At 45.2% G+C, this 26,220-nt stretch overlaps 1 protein-coding gene across 1 annotated transcript in view; it reads left to right on the top strand.

Moving 5' to 3' along the window:
• Positions 1 to 25,073, top strand: part of GALNT8 (polypeptide N-acetylgalactosaminyltransferase 8) — a 43,261-nt gene extending 18,188 nt beyond the window's left edge. Inside the window, exons 4-11 of the mRNA XM_090041125.1 lie at positions 554 to 737; positions 2,379 to 2,576; positions 6,650 to 6,764; positions 11,153 to 11,338; positions 14,737 to 14,874; positions 18,167 to 18,262; positions 19,858 to 20,025; positions 24,684 to 25,073. Coding sequence (XP_089897251.1) covers positions 554 to 737; positions 2,379 to 2,576; positions 6,650 to 6,764; positions 11,153 to 11,338; positions 14,737 to 14,874; positions 18,167 to 18,262; positions 19,858 to 20,025; positions 24,684 to 24,842 — 1,244 coding nt within the window. The 3' untranslated portion in view covers positions 24,843 to 25,073. The remainder of the gene's footprint in view (positions 1 to 553; positions 738 to 2,378; positions 2,577 to 6,649; positions 6,765 to 11,152; positions 11,339 to 14,736; positions 14,875 to 18,166; positions 18,263 to 19,857; positions 20,026 to 24,683) is intronic.
• The last annotated feature ends 1,147 nt before the right edge of the window (positions 25,074 to 26,220 follow it).

Below are 26,220 nucleotides of genomic sequence, written 5' to 3'. Positions count from 1 at the left end.
CTGGTGGATTAAGGGCCACCTCCCAAACATCCATTACATCGAAGACAGGAAAAGCAAAGTAGCGGGATGGTACCCTGAGATGCTAGAGTGGGAGTCCAGATCAGTGAGGCCATTAGGTGGCACCAGAGTTGCCCTAAGGGCCTGGACCTTGTTGCAGGCTTGTTTTTCCATCTCAGCCTCTGTCTTTACAGGTTCACTAAATTATGGGCTCAAATAACAGCAGTTAGCCATCTAATTGCTCATCCATCTATGAAGGTAGATCATTATTTGCTGATATGTGCACAGTTAAACTAGGCCATACAGTTTTGCCCCTGAGTTTAAAAACCAAGCGCTTGAAGTCCAGGATAGGGTGTTAGTGTAGGTGAAGGCTTTCTGCACAGGAGTTCTTTGGTGTAGTTAAATAATTCTAGCCATATTGTAAGGAAGAAATCTCCATTAAACTCAAGGCTGGGAGGAGTTGGAAAGATATTAGTTATTTAGTTTTTTTTCTGTTCCCAGATAAAAATAACCTCCATTAATTGTCAAAGAAACTAAAATGTACCCCTTTTTTTAGAGGACTTACTAGGACCCTTGGATGAAAAGATAAGAAATTACAATGCAAAATATCCCGGGCTGTTGAAAATTGTGAGGCATCAGAAAAGAGAAGGCCTCACACAAGCCCGGATTTCTGGCTGGAAAGCATCCACTGCAGATGTTGTTGCCATCCTGGATGCCCATATTGAAGTAAATGTTGGATGGTAAGATCCAGAGGGATTTCTTTTCCAGGAGTGAAGTATTTTGCTGAGGAGCTGAGGGAGTCATCTGAGCATGGCTTTTCTTTAGTTTCACCATACAGTGGAATTTCCTGTGCTGAGTAATGGCTGCCCCTGAGGCTGGGGAAGGGACACATTGATTGAAAAATCAAAGTGGGGAAACAGCCAGATAACTAGTGGGGTTGTTTAGAAAAGAGCAAGTTAGTGATTCTCAGCTTCTTTGTATATATGTGTCTGTATGGGTGAAGCCTTCTCTTTAGTTTGTACGCATGTGAGAAGATGCTCTGTAAGAACTATGAGGAAAGACAGAGGGATCTGGGACTGTTCAGCCTGGGGAAGAGAAGACTGAGGGGGGACTTGGTGACCGTCTATAAGTATGTAAGGGGTGAATATTGGGAGCTGGGAGAAAAACTGTTCACTAGGGCATCCCAGGGAAGGACAAGGAGCAATGGCCATAAACTGTTAGAGGATGGTTTCAGGTTGGATGTAAGGAAGAACGTCTTTACGGTAAGGGTGACCAGAATCTGGACTACACTTCCCAAGCAGGTGGTGCAGTCCCCAACCTTGGAAATCTTCAGAAGGAGACTGGATAGACACCTTACTGGGATCATTTGAACTTAGCAGTATTCCTGCGCAGAGCAAAGGGGTTGGACTCGATCTCTCTAGGTCCCTTCCAGCCCTTAATTTCTGTGATTTTTATGAACCTATGCAGATTATTTTCTGTGGATGCCACACCCTTGTTCCACTTTTTTTTGGTCCTTGAAAATAATCATAGTAGCCAATGGAGTTTTACATAGGATCTTAATTCACCTAACCGGTGCCTGATGAATTTATAGAGTAACTACTAATTATTATTACCATAGCACATTAGCATAATTTACATAAGGTTCTTTACAAAGACAGCCAAGATGAGGTTCTTGCCCTCGGATACTTACAGTTTACATTAGATATGGGATTTTACCCTCTGTGTGTGTGTGTGTGTGTGTGTGTGTGTGTGTGTGTGTGTGTGTGTGTGTGTGTGTGTGTGTGTGTGTGTGTGTGAGAGAGACATCCCTCTATGTTCTCCCCTCCTCCCCGCCCCCAGCTGACTATTCTTCACCTTTGCCTCACTTACTGTGTTTCATTACTGAGCCAATGCTGTACCCCATGCAAAGATGGTTCTATACAGTCCTGACCTCTCATAGATCACCTAGAAACTCTTCCTATTTGTGTTTAAGAAGTAAGTCCACAAGGACAGGGATCAGGACCTCTATATACCTATAAGGAAAAGCTGTCTTCTGTCCCAAATAGTTTCCAATCTAAATCCATGGCAGGAGGCAAAACTTTGATATAGCATATAGGCAAGGCACAAGTAAAGGGTCTGTGCTTTTTATAATTAGCAGAGGTATTGGTGTGTGAGTTGTGTGATTATTATGGGTGGAATGGGAAAAAGAGCAATGGTGTAAGATGTCTTGACTGAAGACTGACATTGCTAACTGAGTATAGGTAGAAGCTGATCGAACCATACCACATAACTTGTTTGGTCCCACTTCTGGAGATAAGCTGTGAATTTCAGCATCATGGTGCTCTGCACTTTAATTTATTCTTGATGCAAGTCAATTGTAATTTATATGGTTATTATCCTAGGGCTGAACCTATTCTGTCTCGAATAAAGGAAGATCGTACTGTTATAATATCCCCTGTGTTTGACAATATCCGCTTTGATGATTTTGGCCTTTTGGAGTATTCTGTGGCTGCAGATGGATTTGACTGGGCCCTGTGGTGCCTCTATGAAGCATTACCTATAGAATGGTATGATCTCAAAGATGATACAGCTCCGGTTCGGTAAGTCTGAGCAGCATTCAAAGGGATCACAGAGAGCTGAGGTATCTTCAGTGTTGCCCTGTGGGGTTAGGCCAACTCTCAGGAGCTCAATATTGTGCATATTGTACACAATTGCGCATATACCAACACACAAATCAATTAGGTGCATACACACACACACACACACTATCAACTCAGGCATATACACATCCAAACTAGCCTAGGCACATGCATACCTATCACCAATTCAAGCACATTCACTATACACCCCAAAAGTTAGACAAAAATCAATTGTCCATACCTGCAAACTGAGTACACATACACAGATCACTAATTCGTATGTCACTGTGTGCATGATATATACACACGCACACACACCAGTTCACACACATACAACCCACCTACACATAGGTAAATTCTTAACTTGGATGGTACGGTATGTATGTGTATGCTTGGGCTACCTGGGGGAAGGTTAAGGTGAGAGAGAGAGAGAGAGTTAAAGTGTAGGGAGTGAAAGTTGCCAGAACTGGGATTAGATCTGGTGGACCAGAGAGAAGCTGGCTGAGTAACTGAGGCTTAGGGTTACTTAAGGTAGATTGGGGCTGGAAACTGAGGCAGACAGCTGAGATATTAGGGAGGGGGGGTGGGGCAGACAAGGAAGAGACAGCCAGGAAAGAGAGAGAGAGGCAGAAACCTGGGAGCCTGGGGCTGGAAACAGGCTGACAGCTTAGAGATTGTGGGGACAGATAAGTGGTGGCAAGGAGGAAACAATCAGGAAACAGACAAAAACCCAACTTGGGGTTTCAAAATAACAGGTTTATTAAACAGACAACACACTACACAGCCCCATGAAGTTATTGGTACACACACACACGCACACGTGTGTGCGCGCACACACACACATACACACACACACACTGGCAGCAGGAGAAAGGGACTCAGTGGAAAGGTTGGAGTCCAGGCAGGGAAGAGAAACAGAGTCCAAGTCCTTGGTTGAAGAGGGGGTGTGGGGGGGTGATAGCTACCTATCCAGGCTGGAAAGGGGTCCTTGTCCAGCAGGTGTTGTCCAGAGGGGGGTCGCCAGCAGGACCTCTGGGTGAATAGGTGGTGTGGGTTGGTGCTGGTCCAGATGGAGAGGGTATCCCAAGGAGTCAGTTTTCACTACCCCTTTTATGGGGCAGACTACCTATGATCTCCTATGGGGAGGGCCTGTCCAGGCAAGGTCAGACCTGTTCCAGAGGGTTCCAGGTGTTCTTACTGAGCATGTGCAGCCTTGGCACAATGGTGGGTTGCCTCATCTTTTGTTTCTTGAATGCTGAGGGTGGTTCCACAGGCGGGGTTGTTGGTCTAGGTACTGGTGTTGGTGGTTTGGTCATTCAGAGGGAGCTATTTTTAGACCTACTGTCACTGTCTCTCGAGCACCCTCATTCATCCAGGAACCAAGTTACATCGGAGGGCTATGTATGAGTCATGGGTTACACAACCAGGCCTGGGGACAAGATAGACACTTGACAAACAAAATGGAAACTTGACATGACTTATGCTAACTTACAGTACCAGTAAAACCATTATATTGAACAGTAAAAATCAATATAAACATAATAATTATGCAATATAAAGGAGAAAAAAACAAAACAAATACAATTTGCTACCAAAATAAAATGCTGAAGCTTATCCAATGTCTTAGCTCACTTATGCTTATCTATAGGGAATAGAGAGGGATAGAAAAAGTCAGAAATGGTTGGGGAAGGGGAGGGAATGCATTTTAAAGGGAAAAAAAGACAAATTGGGGTTTTTGCTACATTAGTCTCAATGAAAACTAGAAAGGAAAGGGGTTTTACAGTAGTGTGAGTAAAATAGCACTACAAAACTGTATACTAAAACTCTAGGTTTGGATCTGAGGGTCCCTTGGCAACACTGCAGATCTAATATGACCCATATTCTGGGTAAAATCTTGAGAAGAAGGGTGTTCCATATTTTAATCCTGTTCTAAACTTTTCTCTCTGGGCAGACTTTGGCAGGTCACTTAATTTCTTTATCCCGGTCACAATTCAGGGTTAGCTGCACCTTTGGGCCATCTCTAAGCAAAACCACTCCAGGTGTGATTTCACCTCCTTGTAGTGGAATCTCATCACTCTCCATATACAGATTGAAACATGTGGCTACCATGGGCACCCACTGTGCTGATTCATTAGGCCTAACTGCATTCAAGACCTATCATGCTTTCTTTCAGGACCTCTGACCTGACCAATACAATGGTGTAAAACAGGCTTTTTTTAATATTAGTGGTAGGAATACAGTATAAGAAAAAAGTATCTTAACAGTCTACACATTTTACTGTTTTATATAAAACTCGGTTAGCCTTGCTTATTCAGATTCCCCAACCTTTGGACCTGGGTTTCATGCTAGTTTCCCTCAGTTGCTATGTCTCTCTTAAATCTAGTCAAACCAGTTTAAACATTCTATTGAAGTGGTTATAGAAAAAATATTATGCATAACTGTTTTTCAGGTTATTTCTAGAACTTAAACTTTTATCACCATGTAGCAATTAAAAGAACATGTCATATTCATAAAATGTTACAGGCATCTTCTCCAAAGTACTTTGCACATTAGGCTGTAGAAATCCCTTAGGGAGAGCTGTGTATTTTGAAAATAAGAAGACTTTTGTACATAGTATAAAGTAGGAGTGCATCGATATAGAATTTTTGGGCCAGTACTGATGGCTGATTTTTAATGAGCCATATTGGTTGATGCTGATCTGATTCCAATATACAGCCAGGCAGCATGGAGAGCAGTGTCTGGCTGGTAAGTCTGTTGTGGGAAAAGGGCCAAGGGGGGAGGGAAGGGGTATGTGGGAGGAGCAGATCGAAGCCCCTGTGGTGAGGGAGGGAGAGGGGCTTGGGCTGGGGCAGGGCAGGCGCTGCACAGCTGGAGTGCAGTGGGGGATGAAGCTGTGAGTGGGTCATATGGGTGGCGATTCCCACTGCTGCATGCACCCTGGGAGGGCATGTGGAGCATATAGCCCCAAATCTGTGTGCAGGGTGAGGGCAGGCTGCCACTGTGGGCTGGGGTCAGGAAGGTCTTCTTGGCAGGGGCTGGGCTGGGGTGTGGGCAGCAGTGGTACTGGGAAGAGGGCTATGGTGAATTTTGGGGTGGCTGCAGCCCCCCCATAACTCCTCTCCCAGTGCCGCCACCGCCCATCCTGAGCACAGCCCTGCTGGGAAGAGCTCAGCACCACCCCAGCCCCAGCTCACAGCGGCAGCCTACCCTCACCCTGCATGCTAATCTGGGGGCACCTGCCCTCCATGCCCTCCTGGGGTGTGTGCAGTGGCAGACAACCCCCCCCATTGAGGGACTCAAAGCTCTGTCCCCCACTCTACCCTGGCTGTGCAGCACCTGCCTTTGCCCCTGCCTCACTCCCTCACCATGGGGGCCTGAATCTGCACTCCCCTCACACCCTTTCCCTCACAATAGACTTACCAGCCAGACCCAGCTGTTCTGCACGTTGCTGGGTTGTGCTCCTGGCTGCCTGTGTGCTGTGCTGTGGCTGTGCATGCATGGGTCATTTATCAACCACGTTATTGGCCATATCAGTCAAAAAAAGCTCATTGCCGATACAGTCCTTATATTGGTGCTGATCTGATATGGGACTGATGTATCAGTGCACCTCTAGTATAAAATCAAGTCATTTTAGCTTCCATGCTTAGGAGGAAAGATGAAGGATTTATATGTATGCTGTTATCTTAACCCAGCTCACCCTGCCATGGTGGTTAAGGTCATGTAAATACACAGGTAAAGGTCAAATTTAACCCTCTGTACATTAAGGACTTTTAAATATAAATTATAAGAGGATGGACATGGGAAGGTGAAAGAGAACCAAATCTATCTAAAAAAAGCAATTGACTGTTGTTTTTGATACACTAGTGAAAACTAAATGAAGACTCTTTTCATGAACCATCATTCAGTCTTCTACTGGAACTTTTTGGGAATTCAGAAAAGCATAGTTAATTCCTAAATGATTTTTCAGGGCCCTTTGCTTCCTGCTTGTTTTGTCATTTTAGCTTCTCTCCAATTGTACTCATTCTCTTTTGTAGAAGTCCTTCTATCATGGGCATACTTTCTGCGAATAGAGAATTTCTGGGTGAGATTGGGGTACTGGATGGTGGAATGCATATATATGGAGGAGAGAATGTAGAACTGGGTTTACGGGTAAGTTTAATTTTTTTTCAGCTTATAAAACCAGCTATATAAATGTGGCATGTGATTTTCAAAGTAGCTCAGCGTTCAGTACTTGGAGCCATATTTCCCCCCAACCCGAACCCTAACCCCAACATCGTTCAAGTTACATTTGGGTTCCAAATTAGGCATATTTTCAAAAGTTCTCATTGCAATGATTTACCTGGCCAGACTTTGTAGAGTCCAGTACCTGATGTTCTGAGATGACTTGAAAAATCTGACCCTTTGATTAAACCTGTGGTATGGGTAGTTTTTGCTCAGTAAGTTGCTTGCTGGGAGGTGGAAAGTCTGCTATCCTAGCAGAAGAGGCTGGGGAAGCCAGGCACATTCAAATGGGAAATAAGGTGCATATTTTTTCTATTAGTGATGGTGTTGTAAACTAAGGAAAGTTGTGTATTCTCCATGTCTTGATGTCTGAAGGGAATGACTTGTTGCTTTTCTGGGAGACATGTTTTAGATGCACACAAGTTTGAGGGATCAGAACAGTGATAACTGAATTCCTCTGATGTACAAGAAGCCAGGCTAGAAGAGGAAACACTCCCTTTTGGATCTAAAGTCTATGGGTCTTCCAGGTTTCAGTCTTAAATGTGTTTTCCATAACTTCACAGTCAAGTCTATTCTGCCTCTGTTCAGAACCCACAGATTAGGTTTGAGTTTCATTTATTCCAAAATAGTGACACAGCTTACCTAACCCATCACAGATGGGTTTAATGGCCACAATGGAAAATACAATTGAAACTGATAGAGGCAAGAGAAACATGGAGAAAAGATGGTGCATGAGTTTGGTAAGAAGTTTGGAGACAAACTTGTCCATCAATAGGATTTCTGTTAAGTAGTTAAAAGCAATGACTATAAGGGGAAGAAAAGAAAAGAAAAAGAAGAACATGTAAAAACCAGAAAAAGAAAAAGGGGAAAAAGAATTTGATATAGAGTTTACCCAGAGGGTACTGCAGTCTTGAAACCAGAAAAAACCCGAAATAATATGCCAAAAAAAAAAAAAATCTATTATAACTTATTTTAATTTTATTTAAATATATTTTTTGTACTAATTTGTGTGTTTGCAAAGTGTGTCTAGAAGTGACTGCATAATAGCTCAAAATACAGTCCTATTGTATATTGTGTGTGCATGGTAAGGGGGTCTTTGTGGAGATGTGTGTGTGTGTGTGTGTGTGTGTGTGTGTGTGTGGTAGGGTGTGGGTATGGTGGGTGGGTGTGGGGAATGTGGTTAGGGTGGAGGCTGTTATGGTGGGGGGGGGAGAAAGAAAGAGAGAGATGTGGACTGCATGTGAGCTTCATGCTATGCAGACCCCGGGCCCAGGTTCTGTGCTTCTGCCCCACCCTAGGTCCCGGATGGCCCCAGCGCACCAGCATGGACTTTGCACTTCTGCCCACCAGCAACACGTCCCTGCCATTTCCCTACTTTCCCTCCCCCATGCCTGCCCAGCACTGCTGCTCTTGCTTCTCAGCTGCCACCGCCACCACTCTCCCTACTGCTGCCACTTTCTGCAGCCTCCACTCTTCCCATCACTCCCTGTGCTGCCACTGCTAACCACAGCCCCCGGCTGCTCCCCCTGCTTCTCCCTGCACCACTGCCACTTCCTGCTGCCTCACTGCTGCTCCCTCTGTTTCTCCCACTGTTCTGCCACTTCCTGCACACTGCCATCACCCCTGCTTCCCTCTGTCTCCCTTCCCGCTGCTTCCCACGACCCCCTGGTACCCCCCGCCTGCTGCTTCCTGCTTTAGCTCCAGCCTGCCCTGGCCAGCACCATGCAGCTGCTGGACTGATCACAGCAGTTTCCTCCCCCTCCCCGCCCCCACTCTGTTATCTTATCTTATCTTACTTTCCACACAGATGATGGGAGGCATGGAACAGCTCCAGGGTTGCAAGGCCAAAAGCTGCAGAGGCTTCCATTTGGGGGCTGGGCTGGGTTGGGATGGGAGGGGGGTAGTGAGGGACTGAGGGTAGGGTGGAGCCAGGTGGGCCTTTTTGCTTAGCCGCCGGGTCCTGCTGCTGGTTCGCCTTGTATCTGGCTGCTGCTGGCTGCCTGTCATCTTTGACAGACAGCCAGGGGAAGATAAAAATTTATTTTCTAAAATTTTGGGGGGACCCGTGGGCTGGATAGAATGGCCTGGTGAGACTTATTTGGCCTCTGGTCTGTATTTTTGCCCGCCTCCCCCCTCCCCACCATGGTCTATATGCTTTCTCAAAGACTTCCCCAGACTTGAGGAAAGTCCTAACTCTATAATTGGTGCAATAAAAGATATTTCCAAACAGACATTACTTCTCATATTACTTGGATAGGAATTTAGCTAGGACTCCAGGGGTAACTCCTCAGGTCAACGTTTGTACAGGCTCTAAATCCTGCACTTACAGCAGTGAACTGCTCCACTGCAGTGTTGGATCAGTATTGATTAGAGGGAAGTGTTGGATTTATTTCTTACATTACTTGGTGCAGCACCTGGGTTTTCCACTAACAAGAGTTGAAAGCACTTTTTAGCCACCGGCTTCCAAAGAAAACTGTTCCTTTTCTTGCAATCAATTTTGATATATTAACTATATAACTATATATAGTGTACATTTTGATATACACTGTATTTTCCCATTTTGATATACTAATTACAGGATGAGCCACTGCAACCACTCCTATCTACAGGGGGAAAACTTGACTGTTTCTCAACTTATAGTTGAAGGCTATACCTTGCTCAAGCAATTAGACGCAGAATGATAGGCAACAAATTTTATTTTTGCCAGGGGATGGTCTAAAATGATGCCTCACCCCCACAGTATGGCAGGGGCAGAGCTGAGCAGAGCCTATGGGAGGCCAGATGTGGGCTTTCTTCTGCATGCTTAGGGCTCCCCACCCTGCTGCCCTTCCCCTGGGAGCTCCACATTGGCTGTGCTGCAATGGTGCATAGGATCCACCCAGGGAAAAGGCAGGATTTCCAAGACTACAATCTCTTCCAGCTTTATTACATTAAACTACATTAAAGCCTAAGTCTCTGTTGTCTGCATCATGTCTAGTCATTTACTCCATGACAAAATAGGTATCAAATTGTACTTCCATTCTGTTTTTGTACAAATGCCTACTCAATATGCCAGGCAATGGAATATCAGGCCCATTAAAATACCTTGCTATGTAAAAATATGGTCACAACCCCTGACATCATAAGTTCTTTATTTATTGCCTCTTAATGCTTTCTTGTGCTAAAAATGCTCTTGACAAACAAATGTGTTGCACAGTTTACCAATTGTTTAAAATGACGAGTGAGATTTTATGAGGGGGATAAGGCAGGATGCTGTGTTTATTGATTAAAATATTCAAAAGAGCACTCAGACATTCACACACACACACTCCAAATTACTCTGCAAATGTTATATTTATCGAAGTCCGTTGCTCAGTACTACACTAGGTGGCCAGCCTAGAAGTATGAGATCAGGAGTGGGACGTCATACAGATGTATATCTGTGTTCCAGTGAAGTATGCAGAGTGTTACCCAACCTCTTGCTGTTAAGTCTCTCCCCGTTATAGAGGGAATCAAATTGGAGTTGAGTTCCACCTTTCTCGGCTTTGTACCTTCTTTGTTTGAGCCCCAGTAATTTTCCACTTTGGCAAACAGATGAGTTTACTGAGCAACATTCCGAATGTTGTCAGTCAGAGCATCTGGTATATCTCTTATCTTCTTGCTGTGTCTTCAGCCTCTCTTTGGAATTCTTCCACCTTTTGGTCACCTGTTTGTCTGCACATCATTCTTTTAATATTTTTCCATTCACTTCACACTCATTCATCTATACATGCAAACTGTAGTTTTACAAAGCAATTGTTATTCATCATTTGTACTCTATAATAACTATCTCAAATTGCTACAAATTAACTTTCTTTTTCTGGGCTAGCTGACAGCCTTATAAACTTGTACCATGGATATGGAGCCCAGTTGGGTTGCCTTCTCTTCTGTCATTACTAGTCCTTCAAATTCTGTAGGGCCAGGGTTCTCAGGGACACTTGTGTCATCTCATTGCTTCCAGAGGATATATACAATATATGCCTGCCTGGCACATCAGCTGAATGTGAACAGTAAGCTGTTCCATGAATGGTGCAAGAAAAGAATTCCACCCCTCCTTACTCTTCTGTACACATGGTGGCCCTACAGGGTATAAGAAATGTGAAAAGCACAGTACTGACAACTTCCCTTTACCATGAATCAGCCAACATGACTTTGAATGATAATAATGATGGGCCAGTTCACCTAGAAAAGCATGTGTGTGTGTGATTTTTAGTCATTTTTCAGAATAAAAGGATTTGTTTTTCTTTTAAAAGCTGAACCCCATTACCAACTCTTGTGAACTTCTTTCATCCATGCAGGCTTGGCAGTGTGGGGGGAAAATTGAAGTCTTGCCCTGTTCAAGAGTTGCTCACTTGGAAAGGTCTCACAAACCCTACTTGCTGGACCTGAGTATTGCCATGAAACGGAATGCGCTGCGAGTGGCAGAAGTCTGGATGGACGACTATAAGAACATGGTTTATTTTGCATGGAACCTTCCTATCGAGGTTCTTACACTTCTTTAGGTTTGCATAATGTATAGTGACTAGGAGCCCCAGCCCTAGACCAGAAACCTCTTATATTAGATGCAGAATAAACACAAACATCTGGTCACTACCCCAAAGAGTTTACAACCTAGCCATTTATTATTTTTGTACTAGAAAATATTTGCTCAGTTGGATTTTTTTATAAGCTGCGACAACAGGCACCTGTCCTATGATCTGGACTTCCTGGAACGCCTTTTAAATACGTACTAAGAAATAAATGTATAAACGGGCAAGTCATTGACCTCTACACACTATTTTGCAGCATTCTGAAGCCTTGTTATCCAATCCCTATTTTCACCAGGCCCAGAGAGAAAGTTAGAGTTTTACACCATGCTCTAACACCTTAGAAATGGAATGATGGGAAATCAGGAACTCAGCATTCAAGAAGCTCAAAGAAAAGCTCCCTCAGCTGCAGCTTTTTCATATTGTTTTTATGCCTAGAAATAAAGGCCGCCTACATTTGAGCAAAGAGGCTGCTTCAACATCCTGTAATTGCAGCGTGTTGGAGCAGACTCAATTAATTAATTGAGTCTGCTGGAGCGTGGTAATTACTGCACTTCAGCAGATTCCAGTGTTTTGTGTATCAGTGTCCCCATGCTTTAACTTTAAGCATCCCAATTGTGGCAGGGTGCTTTAACTAAAGGTCCTTGAACAAACTTTAACTAAAGTGACCCTGCCGCCATTTTAAAGTGTGGGGTGCTGATACATGAGACACTTTGGGTGCTTTAATTAGAGCAGCTCTTGGAGCCACTTAATTAAAGCACCCTCTCCACCCCCAACTCTCAGAGCACATGTATAAATGCCCAACGTCTCTTTACATACTGTTCCTTATATCAATTAATACTATGACTAATGTGAATGGATTTTTAAAAAATACATTTTGCTTACATTAAATGCCATTAGAGATGCTGTTAAATGCCATTCTTCATTAGAAATTCTTAGTTCTCTTCAAACATTTAAGGAAATACTACTTTTTCCAATTAAGTCTACTTTAAAGGGAGGAAAATGGATTTATGCACTTATACTTTTTTCCTTTTTATGCAAGGAACTGAGTTTGTTGCATTTTTTTTTCTCTCTTTAAATAATTTCAGAGGTGTCTAATCTCTCTTCCCTACCTTCACCCCCAGGTTTCTTTGGTGGAAGACTGCATTGGAAATTTTCTCAGCCTTTCATTTAAGTGAGATTTTGAATCTTCAAGAGAGGAAGTTTTATGTTCTCCCCTCAGTAGTTTAGTTAAATTAATATAATTGTAAAAAAACAACAACACTGTAACAGGAGGGCCTTTTCTGGTCCGATTTCCCAGTGGCCCGCCCATTTGCCACGCCTTGTTGTTAATTATTGAATTGACGTTAATAAAGCGGGGGGCTGCCCATTTCTTGCCCCGATGCCAGGGGGCACTATCTGCAAGCCTTGCAGATGGCATCCAGATGCTATCAATATCACCGGCCCCACACTGGGCCCCAGAATCCTAATAGCTGAACCCCACTTAGATTCCTCCATTCAGGCAGCTGAATCTGCCTTCATTCCCAGCTGCATAGCTCCCTGAGCTGCTCCCCCTTATGGGTATGGTCCCCCACCCCCGGGACCTTTGGCTACTAGCCTTGACCCACCTCCAGGCCAGTTGGAACCCCAGGCCCTCAGCTCTTGGGCATCCCTTGTGGTGGGCCCCCGGCCCTTCGACCCTTCTGGTCCTGGCCCCAGCACTGACCAGTCAGATGTTCATACGGGTACTTGAGCCTATGGCCTCACGCTCTCTTTGGGGTCCACCTTCCAGACCCTACAAGGGTGAAGTGAAATTCATAGGCCGGCTGTGAAAAGTGGTTTGTAATTTGTTCCCTCTCAGGGTCAGATCTAAGAGGCTGGAGGCAGAGTGGTTTTTTTAGTGAGGAATGTGCCCCCACAGGTGGTTGGGTTTTGTTGTCTTTCATAAATTCTGGTGTGCAGTTTGTGGCAGTACTGGAGGTAGCTGGCAGGTTTTGCGTTTTGAGCTGTAGGAAGTTGGCTTCAGTGCTGGTGATGAGGTTCGGTGCTTGTTTGAATGTACAAAACACTTTTCTGAGCTGGGCCTATGAACTGCACTTCATCAGCCTCCTAGGTAGTAGGTACAGAAACTCATGGACTCAATATACACAGTGGAGTTCTGGCACACTGCGGCCTGCCGGACATCTGACACTCCAGGCACCTCTGCACTTTTACCTGTGCTGCTACATCCACCTCCCCCTCACCACACATCAACCTGTCCCTCACCCCCTCACAGGGGTGCACTGCCATGTTGTGCAAAGGCCCCAGCACCAGGAAGAGCGCACCTGAACACACGCACAGTCTCACAAGCACCCATGTCACGAGTTTTGCCTGCCTGCAGCCAGAGGTGCAGGGCCCCAGAAGCCGGACTCCCCCTGCACCTATCTATTTGACAGCTGGCAGGCTTTGTGGCCACAGCAGGCCCTAGCAGACCTGCAGTTTTCACTCTCAAAGGCCAGTTTTGCCTTCAGGTCTCTGAGGTGCAGTTTCCCAGAAACCCATGCACCTATCACCTTGACACTTGGCAGGCTTCATACCCTCAAAAGAGACTACCACCCCTGCAAATTTCATCCAAATCAGCTGAAAAACAACAAAGTTATAGATATTTCTTTGATTCCCCATTAAACCCTATGGCCAAATCTCCAAATTGCTGAATCTTTTCCAAATTGATTAAGAAGCTCTGAATCAATTCGGAAAGCCTAAAATTTCTAAAGACTCAATTTGGATTCATAGATTCAGCCTCCGAATCATCCAAATCATCTCCGAATCTGAATCAAGATCCAAAGCTTTGCACAGTCCTAGAATTCACCTGGGATGCACTTTCTTGCTGTTTCAGGCCAGGACCTTGTCTTGCACCCAGATAAGGTACCCTACCCAATGGGGCTATTGGCTATTCTGGTATGGCTTTGTTCGGTCAGTCCTGTTGGACTTGTTTGTTAAAAAAAGTAATTCTTTTCGTCATGAATTGGAACCCTGGCATTTCACATCCTGAGTACCATATTCAGCGATCTCTTTAAATATACCAAAGTTTGTAAGAGACTCTCTTTTTTTACTCTAAAAGGTCTAGATTTCATTGTAATGTGTCCAGGAAAAACTGGTTCCTGCTGAGCTGCATTTTTGGGATGTTATAGAACACGCTTCCTCCAGTCATCCATAGAGCTTTCCAGCCAAGATATGATCTAGATTTTTAAACAAAAAGAAGGGATTTTTGAAGTAATTTTTAGGTGTTGTTTATATGTAATGAAATATATATATAAAAAAGCATAAATCTGTTTTCTTTTCCTTTTTTACAGGCTTTTTAAAGATAATGCCTAACATTCAATGTGCTATTCTTTCAGAATCATGGAATAGACTATGGAGATGTTACTTCCAGAAAGGAGCTAAGAAAAAAGCTGAACTGTAAAAGCTTTGATTGGTACATAAAAAATGTTTATCCCAATTTAATACCTATGAACACCATTGTTGGCTATGGAACAGTAAGTCTAAGCATGTCTACCGAATCTATGCAACAATAATCTATCTTGGATACAATGAAGTTTACTTGAAGGCAACTTCTCATTAAGGGGGTGTGCAAAGTGGGCCCTATTTGATTCAGATTTGTCCCAAATTAAGGGCAGTGATTTGATTCACTGTTCCTGATTCAATTTGGCTGAATCTGGATCTGAAGATTTGATGCTAATTTGAAGAATCAGTGATTTGGACACAGGCGCAGCTTTAAAAGATTTTTCTACATACCTTGAAGTACCAGAGTGGCTTGTGAACACTGCAATGCTGGGGTGGATGGAGCGCCCCACAGGAGTGCATGGGGGTCCTCCACGTGTTTAATGACAAACCCGGAAGTGAACTGGAAGTACTGGAAGTACTATGTAGAAAAAACATTTAAAGCTGTGTATCTGTCTGAATTGCCAAATCTTTCCAAATCTCTCCAAGTCAATTTGGAGGGTTCTGATTTGATTTGGAGAGATTAAAGGGTCCTCTTATTTGATTCAGTTTGAAGAGTTGGCCACCGAATCGGGCCGAGTCTCTGCCAGATCAAATCAGGGACCAAAGCTTTGCACAGTCCTACTTTCCATATATTTTTGATCCATCTAGTACAATCTGCTTTTTTAAATCTGTCACAGTCAGGTTTGTTTTTGCTACAACTGAGAGACGGATGTAAAGAGTTTGTTGTGCTTAAGAATAGCTGCTTTTCTTTGTCTGTTACATGTGTAAAATTCCCAAACACTGCCCATTTTGTATGTACCACATATATGTTTCAGCATAGCAAGAGAAAGTATTTAAAAGGATGTACATTTTTTTGCAGTATAAGAATATTCAAACCCCTCCTCCTCTCCCCCAAAAAGAGTCAGATGAATCCTTATATCTTTTCTGCAGTTTTCAATGGAGTACATGATACTTGGCAAAAATTAAAAGGTCAGCAAAATAATTATTCAAGTTGAATGAGTATAAATTAAGATAGGACTGCATCTAGTCACTCATCTCAAAGTCATTAGGCAGGCTTGCTGAATTTGGACTGAAACAGTAATAAGAAGCATCATGCTACTAGGGAAATATATTGCAGAAAGAGTAAACTAGACAATATGCTATACAGATACTGGTCAACGTATAAATAGTGGGCAGGCCTGTGTGAAGTGGCTAGTATTTACTTTGGATTTGGATTTGGCCGATTTGGGGGACAGTGATTCAATTGGGTGATTTGAATCACTGTCCCGAATCAATTCTGCCGAATCTGAATCAGATTCGGCTGCTGCCGATTCAACTGTATCTCCGAATCACACAGACCCATCCCGTGCCCACTGTCCCGTCCCTGGCAATGGCTGCCCTGTCTGCCCCAGCTCCTGGCACTTTGAAAAAAAAAGGCCCAACTCACTGGGTGCTGCCAGCTGGGGGTGGGGGGGTCAATCCCCACTGCCCCATGCTCATGGGGGCCACAGCATGGGGCAATACCCAGTGAGTAGGGACCTTTTTTTTTAAAGCACCAAGAGCTGGGACAGGCAGCGCAGGTGTTGCGGGGGCGGGGGGGGGGTGGTCATGGGGACTGGGGGAGCAGGCAGGGACTCTTATCACCTCTGAGTCCAGGTCCAGCTCCCTGCTGCAGCAGGTGGGGACTGCCCAAATCACCGAAGCTCTCTGAATCTTTTCCAAAGATTCAGAGAGCTTCAGATAGATTTGGACCTTTTTATTGGTCCCCTGATTTGATTAGGATGTGGAGATTCATCCGCTGAATTGGGCCGAATCTCCTCTGAATTGAATCAGCTCCCGAAGCTTTGCACAGCCCTAATAGTGGGCTATATTTTCAAAGGTCTACCTGATGAATTGGGCAGAGCCAAACTGAGCCAGTGCAAAGGTGAATACATGAATATAAACTAGGAGTTATGCAGGTGCAAATAAAAGTACTGTGTTTTTTTATCTTTATCCTGTGGAAGAAGGAAAATGAATGTGCTTCCCCTGCCCCCAACCCCTATCACAAACTGAACACATACAGAATGCTATTTTACTTTATACAACCAAGTGGCAGCTTTTCAGCTATGGTTAGAGTGCTGTTCAGGGAAATATGAGGTACAGGTTCTGGCCCACTTTGGATGAAGGGGCCTGGATCCAGAGTCTCCTGTTTACTGGGAAAGTGCCCTAATTTCTCGGGTACTTGGGGTAAAAATTGGGAGGGCCCTCCTCCCCTACCAGAATATCAGAGCTTGTCCTGACATGCATGTGCACAGAGCTGCTTATCTGCTCAGCCAGAGCACAGAGGACTGTGCATGCTGTGTAGCCAGGTAGATCTATCTGCCTCCATGCTACTTCTACAGGGAGCAGGATCACAACCTGTGTCTAAGTGACATATGTGGTAGTTATGTTGCTAAAATATTGCCCTTTGGGCCTATAAAAAGAAATAGGTTTCTGACTGTAACTTGAAAAAGTGTTTCACTAGAAAAATTGTAGTCACTTCTGTTCATTGACTGAAACTTGGTTCAGCCTCATAGTTTGAAATGCAATAGCTCTATATTTAATATGTGGCAGTGAGCAACTAGATTATAACATTTGGTTGCTTTCTTGAAGTGTAGACACTAGAAAAGCTCTTAGAATTACTTTTTATGTTTTATGGGATGGAGTTAGTGCTGAAAAAAATATCTTGAGGTTTCTTTTTGTAAATTCATCATCATTCCCCCCTTTAATTAAAGAGCTCTAAAGCAACCTGTAAACCATCTCATTAGTGATTAAATCCTTGCATCACATCTTGACCATTTGGTCTAGCTGCATTTGAAATGGCTCCTGCTAATTCAGTCACTCTCCCTGATTGGTTCTGGCTCTTCATTTAAGGGACTGCACTGGGTGCTTTCTGTCTATAAGCAGCTCCTGGCTTCTTTGCATTTCCTCATCTTGGGACCTGCTGTCCCTGCCCTGCTCTGACTCTCAACCCTGGGCTTCCATCTCTGGGCCTTAACCCTTGTTTGACATCTCAACTATTGACTTTTGGCACCCAATCTCAACCTGGTATCTTGGGTCTTCTTCTTGCTTCTGGCATTCAAATTAATGTCCCTAGTTGTTGACTCCCTACATCCTGATAAGTGCCAGGTATCCTGTTTCCTGTTCTTGACCTGCAACCTGGCATCCCAGCAACCAACTAGGTCCCATGGCCCTAGCCAGTGGGCTAACCCTTCCTCATCAACCTTGATGTAGCTTAGCTCTCAGTAGAGTTTACAAATCTGGTGGTGGGTAGATGGAAATACAGTCATTATTCCTCACAAGAACATTTTCATTGTATCCCTGTAGATCAAAAACACTCTGAAGGATGACATTTGTATAGATCAAGGCCCTGTCCCTGGAAATACTCCAATAATGTATGGATGCCATGGATACTCACCACAGGTATTGGAAATAACCTACTGAATGTCCAGATGAAACATCTATCTTTAGATGTTTACTTAGGCAGTGAAGTAGACTCCTGAAAATTATTCTCTTCATGCTGTCAAACAGGGAAGTTAAAACATTATTTCATGAGAGAATCAAGTAGGGGCATGTGTAGACAAAACAGGGGCCCTAAATTGAAGCGGTGGGTTTTAAAAAACACCACTTCAGTTTAGGGCTGATTAAACTCCCATGTCACGCACACACCCTGCTGACTTATCTGCCTCTCCAGTGGGGAGGGAAGGCAAGCTGCCACAGGCGGAGTGGTCCCTGAGCTGTGGTGGGGAGCTGGTGCTTCCCTCCATGCCAGTGGTGGCTCCCCCGAGGCAGCACCTGCCCACAGGTGCCTGGCTCAGGCGGGTCCGGGGGGTGCACTGCAGCTGCAGAAGGAATCACTGGGCCCCCACGCAGCTCAGGGAGGCCCCAGGGGAGGGGAACATCAGGCTTGCCACTTTTCCTGGACAGAGCTGCTTTTCTGGGCTGGTGTCAGGCTGCCTGTAGGGCTTCCTGCAGAGCCTTGGAGCTGCACGGAGCCCAGTGCTTCGCTCTGTGGCTGTAGGGGCAGCAAGATAAAATTCCTCAAAGGAGTTTTAGTTTGCTGCACCCCAAGTCATTTAAGTCACATTACACTGCTGAATTTCCTACAGCGGCTGGAATTAATGCACAATACGCCGCTGAGCTGTGCAAACACTGACACCATTAAAGCGGTGCAAAAGCATTTATCCCACTTTAAGGTGTTACGCACACATGCCTCTTGTTTCATCTACACATGGCCTAATAACAAAATACTAAAATTCCTTCCTCAGAACTGATGGGTTCCAAGGCAGGTCTAAGTACATTAAGTCTGGGTTCTTGGTTCAGACCAAAGGATGAGGAAGTGATCCTACTTCCCAAAAATAGATGTCAGGTTGGGAATACTTGGTCTTGTTGGCAATCTTGGAAGAGAGGCCAAGGGCTGGATGGGCTGCAAAGAGAATACTCTTTTGCTCCTTTTCCTTTCCTCCCTGTAGGTCTGAAATAGATTATTACAGTTCAGTCATTAGTATCTACCTGTTTCTCATGGACAGAGGAGAAGAACAATATTTCAGGGACTTGGTATGTTTGTACTGTGGCAGCAGCATATCCCATCCAAAGCTCCCACAGAGCATGCTCCTTCTACCTGTTCCCACTTATACAATCTACACCTAGAAACATAACAGTGGAACTGTTCCAGGATCATCCTAAAGTCTTCCCTCAGGCATGTTGAAAACCAAGGTCTTGAGAGTGATGAAAAAGAGATGCCCTATAGCACTTTGAGCATGTGTTTCTGGATTTGAGGCATGCCTGGAGGAGCAGGTGTGCAGGCCGTGCTTGGGAATGTCCTGGTTATGGGCATCCTACTGCTGCCATGTTAATACACCCTTTGGATCAAATTCATCCTGATTTAACTTCAGCAATACCACTGAGTTTGGCTTCATGTATCAAACGCAAGCTGGTTTCACAAAGATCTACCCATCCTCCTTTGAGGCTTCAAATTTGTCTAAATTCCCCTAATGCAATGTAACATTCCCTTTCAGCATGTGTTTTATCACAGCACAGGAGAAATATATGTAGGAGGCTTAAAAGCACGACGCAATGTAATTGATCGATGCCTATCCGACCCTGGCACAGGTGACTTGCCATTTTTAGACCAATGTAATGAAGCGATTAATAAAGGACTGAATATGCACTGGGATTTTGAGCAGGTAGGTACATTGTCATGTCCCTTTAAATTCATCATGAAAGATCCTAAAATATTTTGTACATGAGGGCAAATTTGCATATGTGGGAACCTCAGGTACAGGTTTATATATGCAGTCCAGGGAGCTATGATGAAGTTAGTGGGATCTTCCAGTGCTCAGTATCTCAAAGAAATCAGGCCTTTCATGGGTCAGAGCCAGACTACCTCAGACTCTGCTTTCTTTGCTATTATCCCCATGAGGTACTTATGCTCCTCAGGGCAAATGCAGCAGGATAAACTCTGACAAAGCCTATAACCTAAGCTCTGATTATAACTCAATGGGAACAAGACATCCATAGCACATCCACAGTAGCAATGCTTATAGACCACAGTGATAGTATTTACCACAGTAATATGCCCACTCTGGATTCACAGCTTTCTCCTGTGTCTTTGTTATATGGTCAGAAGCGCTTGGCTACCACTGTGATAGAACTGAAATGGGGTAGACAAAGGGACTGGATGACTCTTGAGGTAGTTCATCCTGAATGGCAAGGAGGGTTTTTAGACCATTGCAACTATGGCCAACTTGGCATTTTTTATGGCCTAGGTGAGCCTGCAGGAATGTGGCCAAACAAGATAACTGAAACCACCCTGGGCCCCTATAAACCCCAGATAATATTTTAACAGCAGGTTTAAAGTAAATAATATAATGGGTGAGCAAATAATAAATGCTGCCATTTAGATTAAGGAAGACAATAAGAAACAGCTAAGGATTAATTATTAATAGACTATGAGCAGACAACCCAAATAACATATAGTACTTATGCCTCTGTGAGGAAACCTCAATTATATTGATGATAGTTAGTGAATCATGCAACCTCATGCCATTTACGTATTGCTGTATTGCAGCTGTTTGTTTAGGTTAACCTTTCTTAACCAAACTGCTGGAATTTTGTCAGATAAATATAAAGAGACGTGTCTTTGTTACTAAGTATGTGAAGTTGGGAAAGTCCCCTTCCTAGTCTTTTGTTAAGGTAGTACTTATACAGGAATGCCTTTGGGGAGCAATATAAAGATCTATAACAATGCTCTGTCCCAGCACTGTTCAGTTCCCAGTTCACCATAGGAGCTGGGAGCCAAGCAGTACCAGGACTTGGGAGCTTCTTGCTTCCTTGCACAGCCAAGGGATGACTGGGAATGGTTTCACTTCTGGGCCAGATCCCAGCCAGCTCCTGGCTGTGTAAGGATTTCTCCGAGCAGCCCAAAGCTGTCCTGGAACTGTCCTTGCCAGGAAAGGTCCCAGCCAAATTCAGGCTGCACAGGGATTTCCCTGCCCAGCTGGGAGCTGGCCAGGAACTGTCCCTTCTGGGGCAGGTCCCACCCAGCTCCAGTCTATACAAGGATTTCCCTGCTCAGCCTGGAGGTCGTCGGGAACCGTCCTGCTTCTGGGGCAGCTCCCAGCCAGCCCAAGGCTGCTCAAGGAAATCCTCATGCAGCCCAGAGCTGGCTGGGATGTGCCATAGAAATGGGATAGCTCTGGGCCAGTCCCTGGTTGCATGGGGAAGCTGTTGCGGAAAGGGCTTGTCCCAAGGCCACGGACCAAGGGCTTGTCCCAAGGCCACGGACCAGGAGAGCTCTACAGTTTTCAGCTGTCTCCCAGCTCCCTGCACATGAGCAGCAAGCAGAGATCTCCTGGCCCCAGGCACATGGGGACCAGCCCTGTGCTTCCTGCCAGTCCCCTGGCTAACACCCTGGGATGCATGGAGCTCCCCCTGGCCGCTTCAGAGGGCAAAAGCAGGGCTGGAGCAGCCCTGTACCAGGCTGCTCCCATTGGGAGTAGATTTTCTCCCTACAGAAAGCACATGTATACATGCTCCCAGAGAAGGCTTACTGCACAGTATTTTACAGTGCAGTAAGCCTTTATAGTATTAATTGCACATGTAGACACACCCAGTCTGACTAAACCAACATATCTGTGAAGCTCTATGAGATGGAAAGCTACTACTTGGAAGTAAGACAGGCACTGGGTTAACTCTAGAAAGAAGTCAGCCCAAAGGAAGGTAATCCCAATGAGGATCAAAGGGAGCAGGAGAACACACAAGCCTCCATGGCTCACCAAAAGCATCTGGGAATGTCTCCTTGCTAAAAAGGAGGCGTATACCCAATGAAAAGAAGGGGTCATCACCAGGGATGACTATTCTGCAGTCGCTTGGAGATTGGGGGGGCAGTTAGGAAGGCCAAGGCAAAGATGGAATTAGGACTAGCTTCTCAGATTAAGGACAATAAGAAATCCTTTTTTAAATACATAGGGGCAAAAAGAAGGTCCCGGGTAACGTGGGGCCCTTGCAGGACATGTTGGGAAATTTGGTCGTCACACCAGACGACAAAGCTAACATGTTTAACGATTTCTTTGCCTCTGTCTTCCTAAGTAGGGACCAGAACAGCCACCTCCCTGCTGGGCTGCCCTCAGGCCCCAGGGGAGGCACACCTGGGCCAAAGGTTAGCAAGGAACTAGTTAGGGGGCTTCTGGAGGGGCTGGACACGTTCAAGTCAGCCGGCCCGGACGACCTCCACCCTAGAGTCCTAAAGGAATTGGCCGAGGTCATTGCAGGACCCCGGCATGGCTTTATGAGCATTCGTGGTGCTCTGGTGTGGTCCCAGAGGACTGGAAGATGGCCAATGTGGTTCCCATCTTCAAAAAGGGGAGGAAGGAGGACCCAGGAAACTATAGGCCAGTTAGTCTTACCTCGATCCTAAGCAAGCTGTTTGAGAAAATTATGCTGGCACACATCCATGAGGGGCCAGCAGGGGACTGCATGCTTAGGGACAACCAACACGGGTTCATCAGTGGCAGGTCCTGTCAGACCAACCTGGTGGCCTTCTATGATCAGATAACCAAATCATTAGATGCAGGGGTAGCAGTGGACATAGTCTTCCTGGACTTCCGGAAGGCATTCGACACTGTCTCTCACCCCGTTCTCATTAAGAAACTGGGGGACTGTGGTGTCGACACCCACACAGTCAATTGGGTCGCCAACTGGCTGGAGGGCCGCACCCAGAGGGTGGTAGTGGATGGGTCCTTCTCAACCTGGAAGGACGTGGGCAGTGGGGTTCCGCAGGGCCCGCACTGTTCAACATCTTCATCAGTGATTTGGACGAGGGGGTAAAAAGCACCCTGTTCAAATTTGCTGATGACACTAAGATGTGGGGGGATGTTGGCACACTAGAAGGAAGCATCAGGCTACAATCAGACTTAGACAGACTACAAGGATGGGCGGATGTGAATAGGATGGGATTCAACACAGACAAGTGCAAGGTGATGCACCTGGGGAGGAACAACCGGCACCATACCTACAGGTTGGGGAACTCCCCTCTTGTCAGCACGGAGGCGGAAAGGGATCTGGGGGTCATCATTGACTCCAAGATGAACATGGGCCGGCAGTGTGGGGAGGCAGTCAGTAAGGCCAACCGTACCTTGTCATGCATCCACAGATGCATCTCAAGCAGGTCCAAAGAGGTGATCCTCCCCCTCTATGTGGCACTGGTCAGGCCGCAGCTGGAGTACTACGTCCAGTTCTGGGTGCCGCACTTCAAGAGGGATGTGGACAGCATGGAGAAGGTCCAGAGGAGGCCACTCGCATGATCAGGGGGCAGCAGGGCAGGCCCTATGAGGAGAGGCTACAGGACCTGAACTTGTTCAGCCTCCAAAAGAGAAGGCTGAGGGGGGATCTAGTGGCCTGTTACAAACTAGTCAGGGGGGATCAGCAGGCATTGGGGGAGTCACTATTCCCCCGTGCACTGCCAGGAGTGACCAGGAATAATGGTTACAAGATGGAAGAGGGCAGGTTTAGGCTAGATATCAGGAAGCGCTACTTCATGGTCAGGGTGGCTAGGATCTGGAACCAACTTCCAAGAGAAGTGGTGCTGGCTCCTACCCTGGGGGTTTTTAAGAGGAGGTTGGATGAACATCTTGCTGGGGTCGTTTGACCCCAGTATTATTTCCTGCCATGGTGGGGGTCAGACTAGATGATCTACTCAGGTCCCTTCCAACCCTAGAAACTATGAAACTATGAAAAGGAGCCCAGTGAGAAACACTATTCAGGTATGTACAGACTAAAATACATTTGCAGAAATGAATCTGAAATCTGATTACCTGAGACAAAACAAGCCCTCTTCCACGTGAAAGCACCTATCCTGGTGCTGCTCAGCTCCCAAGTCCTGAAGAGACCTGGGAGGTGAGTATCACCAGGACTGGGGGAGTTCCCCATCCCGTGTTGCCCCCTAGTGCTGGAGCTGACCAGGAGCAAATTTGCTTTTGGTCAGCATCTGCACATGTGCTACTGCACAGTATTTAATGTGCAGTTAGTTTACTACCTGCATTTACAGGTAGTAACTAACTGTGCAGTAGACTAATTTACTGTGCAGTAAATATACATACATGTAGATGGTGATGCTTTACTGCACAGTAGATTAGTCTACTATTCAGTAAAGTGTCTCATGTAGACACTCACTAAGTGGCTTTCTTTCACACCTCTGACTGGCTAGTGTACCAAAATGTACCCTACTTATGTTCTCTGCGCATGAGAGTTTACAGTGCCAAGGGAACTGTTCAGAAACCAAGTGAATTGTTTTCTATCTGAGATGCAGACTTCAGCTTTCCTCACATTTTCTTAATTTTTGCAGGGATCATCCATAATCAACAGGAAAACTAAAAGATGCCTTGAACTTTTAAGGGATGAAAAAACATCATATTACAGGCTTGTGATGAAGGCTTGTACTGGACAAAAGTGGACCATTCAACACACAGTTAAGGACTGGGGCAAGAAAGATGCTCTCAGATAGCCACAAAGAAGTCAGAATGCAAAGTATGGACTTGACAGTTTGTTTACAAGAGGAAGCTAACATGCAGGGAAGTAGGCTGTGGAGTCACAGTGCACTCACTGTTGCCACACCAGCTCCTCATCTGGGCATTCTTAGTGCATCCTCTGGCCACCACACTCTAACCATAAAGCCACAGGTCAGGTATTATCCTATCCTCTGTCCATGCCTCTCTTGTGCCTTTCTGGAAGCCTGGAGCTGCCACCAAGAAACTAGTCCCACCCATCACTCCCTGCATACAATAGATATATCAGAAGAATTTTACCAATGCCTTCACCCAGCAATTAGCCAGTTTAGGCAGCTTAGATGAGGATTGAGCACATACCCGCTGTCATGATGGTGAGAGGCTGAGATATAAGGACATGTGCTCAGAACTGCTTTAAGCCTTCAGTACTGCTCTACTTCTGGGTTTGGGCATGTGTGGAGCAGGAGCGAGTGAGTTGGGCTTGTTTCTTAGCGGCGGTCCCATGCTTGGCAAAGAGACACTGCTAGAGACATAGCCTTAGCATGAGGCACTTGACTCCAGAGATTGATTTGCTGTATGTTGTTTCATACCTCTCATGCTTATGGTGATGCGCAACTGTTTTGTTCTAATAAAATAATCCACACTCCTTCACTTCTAGTACAACAGGGCTTATCTTTGGCCCCATCCACTTGACAATTTTATTATCCCCTTATTGTCTAAGATGAGGGGACAACTTCTGACCTGTGGGCAACTAAGACTGGGTCTGTGCAGCACTCCAGGCAAGTTAGTTAGCATAGGACAGCTGGCATTTTATTGTCACTCAGATCTGCTGACTAGTGCAACTGCCACACCACACAGGAGCAACTGTACTCCTTTCAGTTTAGAAGGAAGCCTCTGCAGAGCAGCACGATGAAGGTGAAGGCAAGGTGAATTTGTCAGGTAGAGTGGCCTCAAGACAAATTGATAGTTTTGGGGGAGTGCACTGCTTCTGAGGTTTCATTTTCACCTTTGGGTTAAGTGGATTGACTCTAGCCCCTCTCTTACACTAATCACATTTATTGCCTGTAATTTTTTTGTCAGTGCAAACACCTATAGAATAACAATGTAGAGACCGTCAATTTGATGTTGTTCCATGGTCAGCACAATGTAACATGCTAGTTTTTTACTTAATATGAAATGCATTCTTAGTTGGTTTTGACTTGAACCTAATCTACATTTATGCACAAGTGGGGTTGTGTCTTTGTGCCTCCAAATATCTCAGGGAAACTTTATGTGAACAATTTGGCTCTGTCTGAATATTCCGGAGCAGAAATGGAAGAGTCTACTTTTCAGGTACCAGATTCAACATGGGAAGATCTGACCCACTGTGTTCTTCTC

Source organism: Crocodylus siamensis, chromosome 4, assembly GCF_052110815.1.
Source record: "Crocodylus siamensis isolate JL-2025a chromosome 4, ASM5211081v1, whole genome shotgun sequence".
NCBI lineage: Eukaryota > Metazoa > Chordata > Crocodylia > Crocodylidae > Crocodylus > Crocodylus siamensis.
This window is presented reverse-complemented; position numbering and strand designations above follow the sequence as displayed.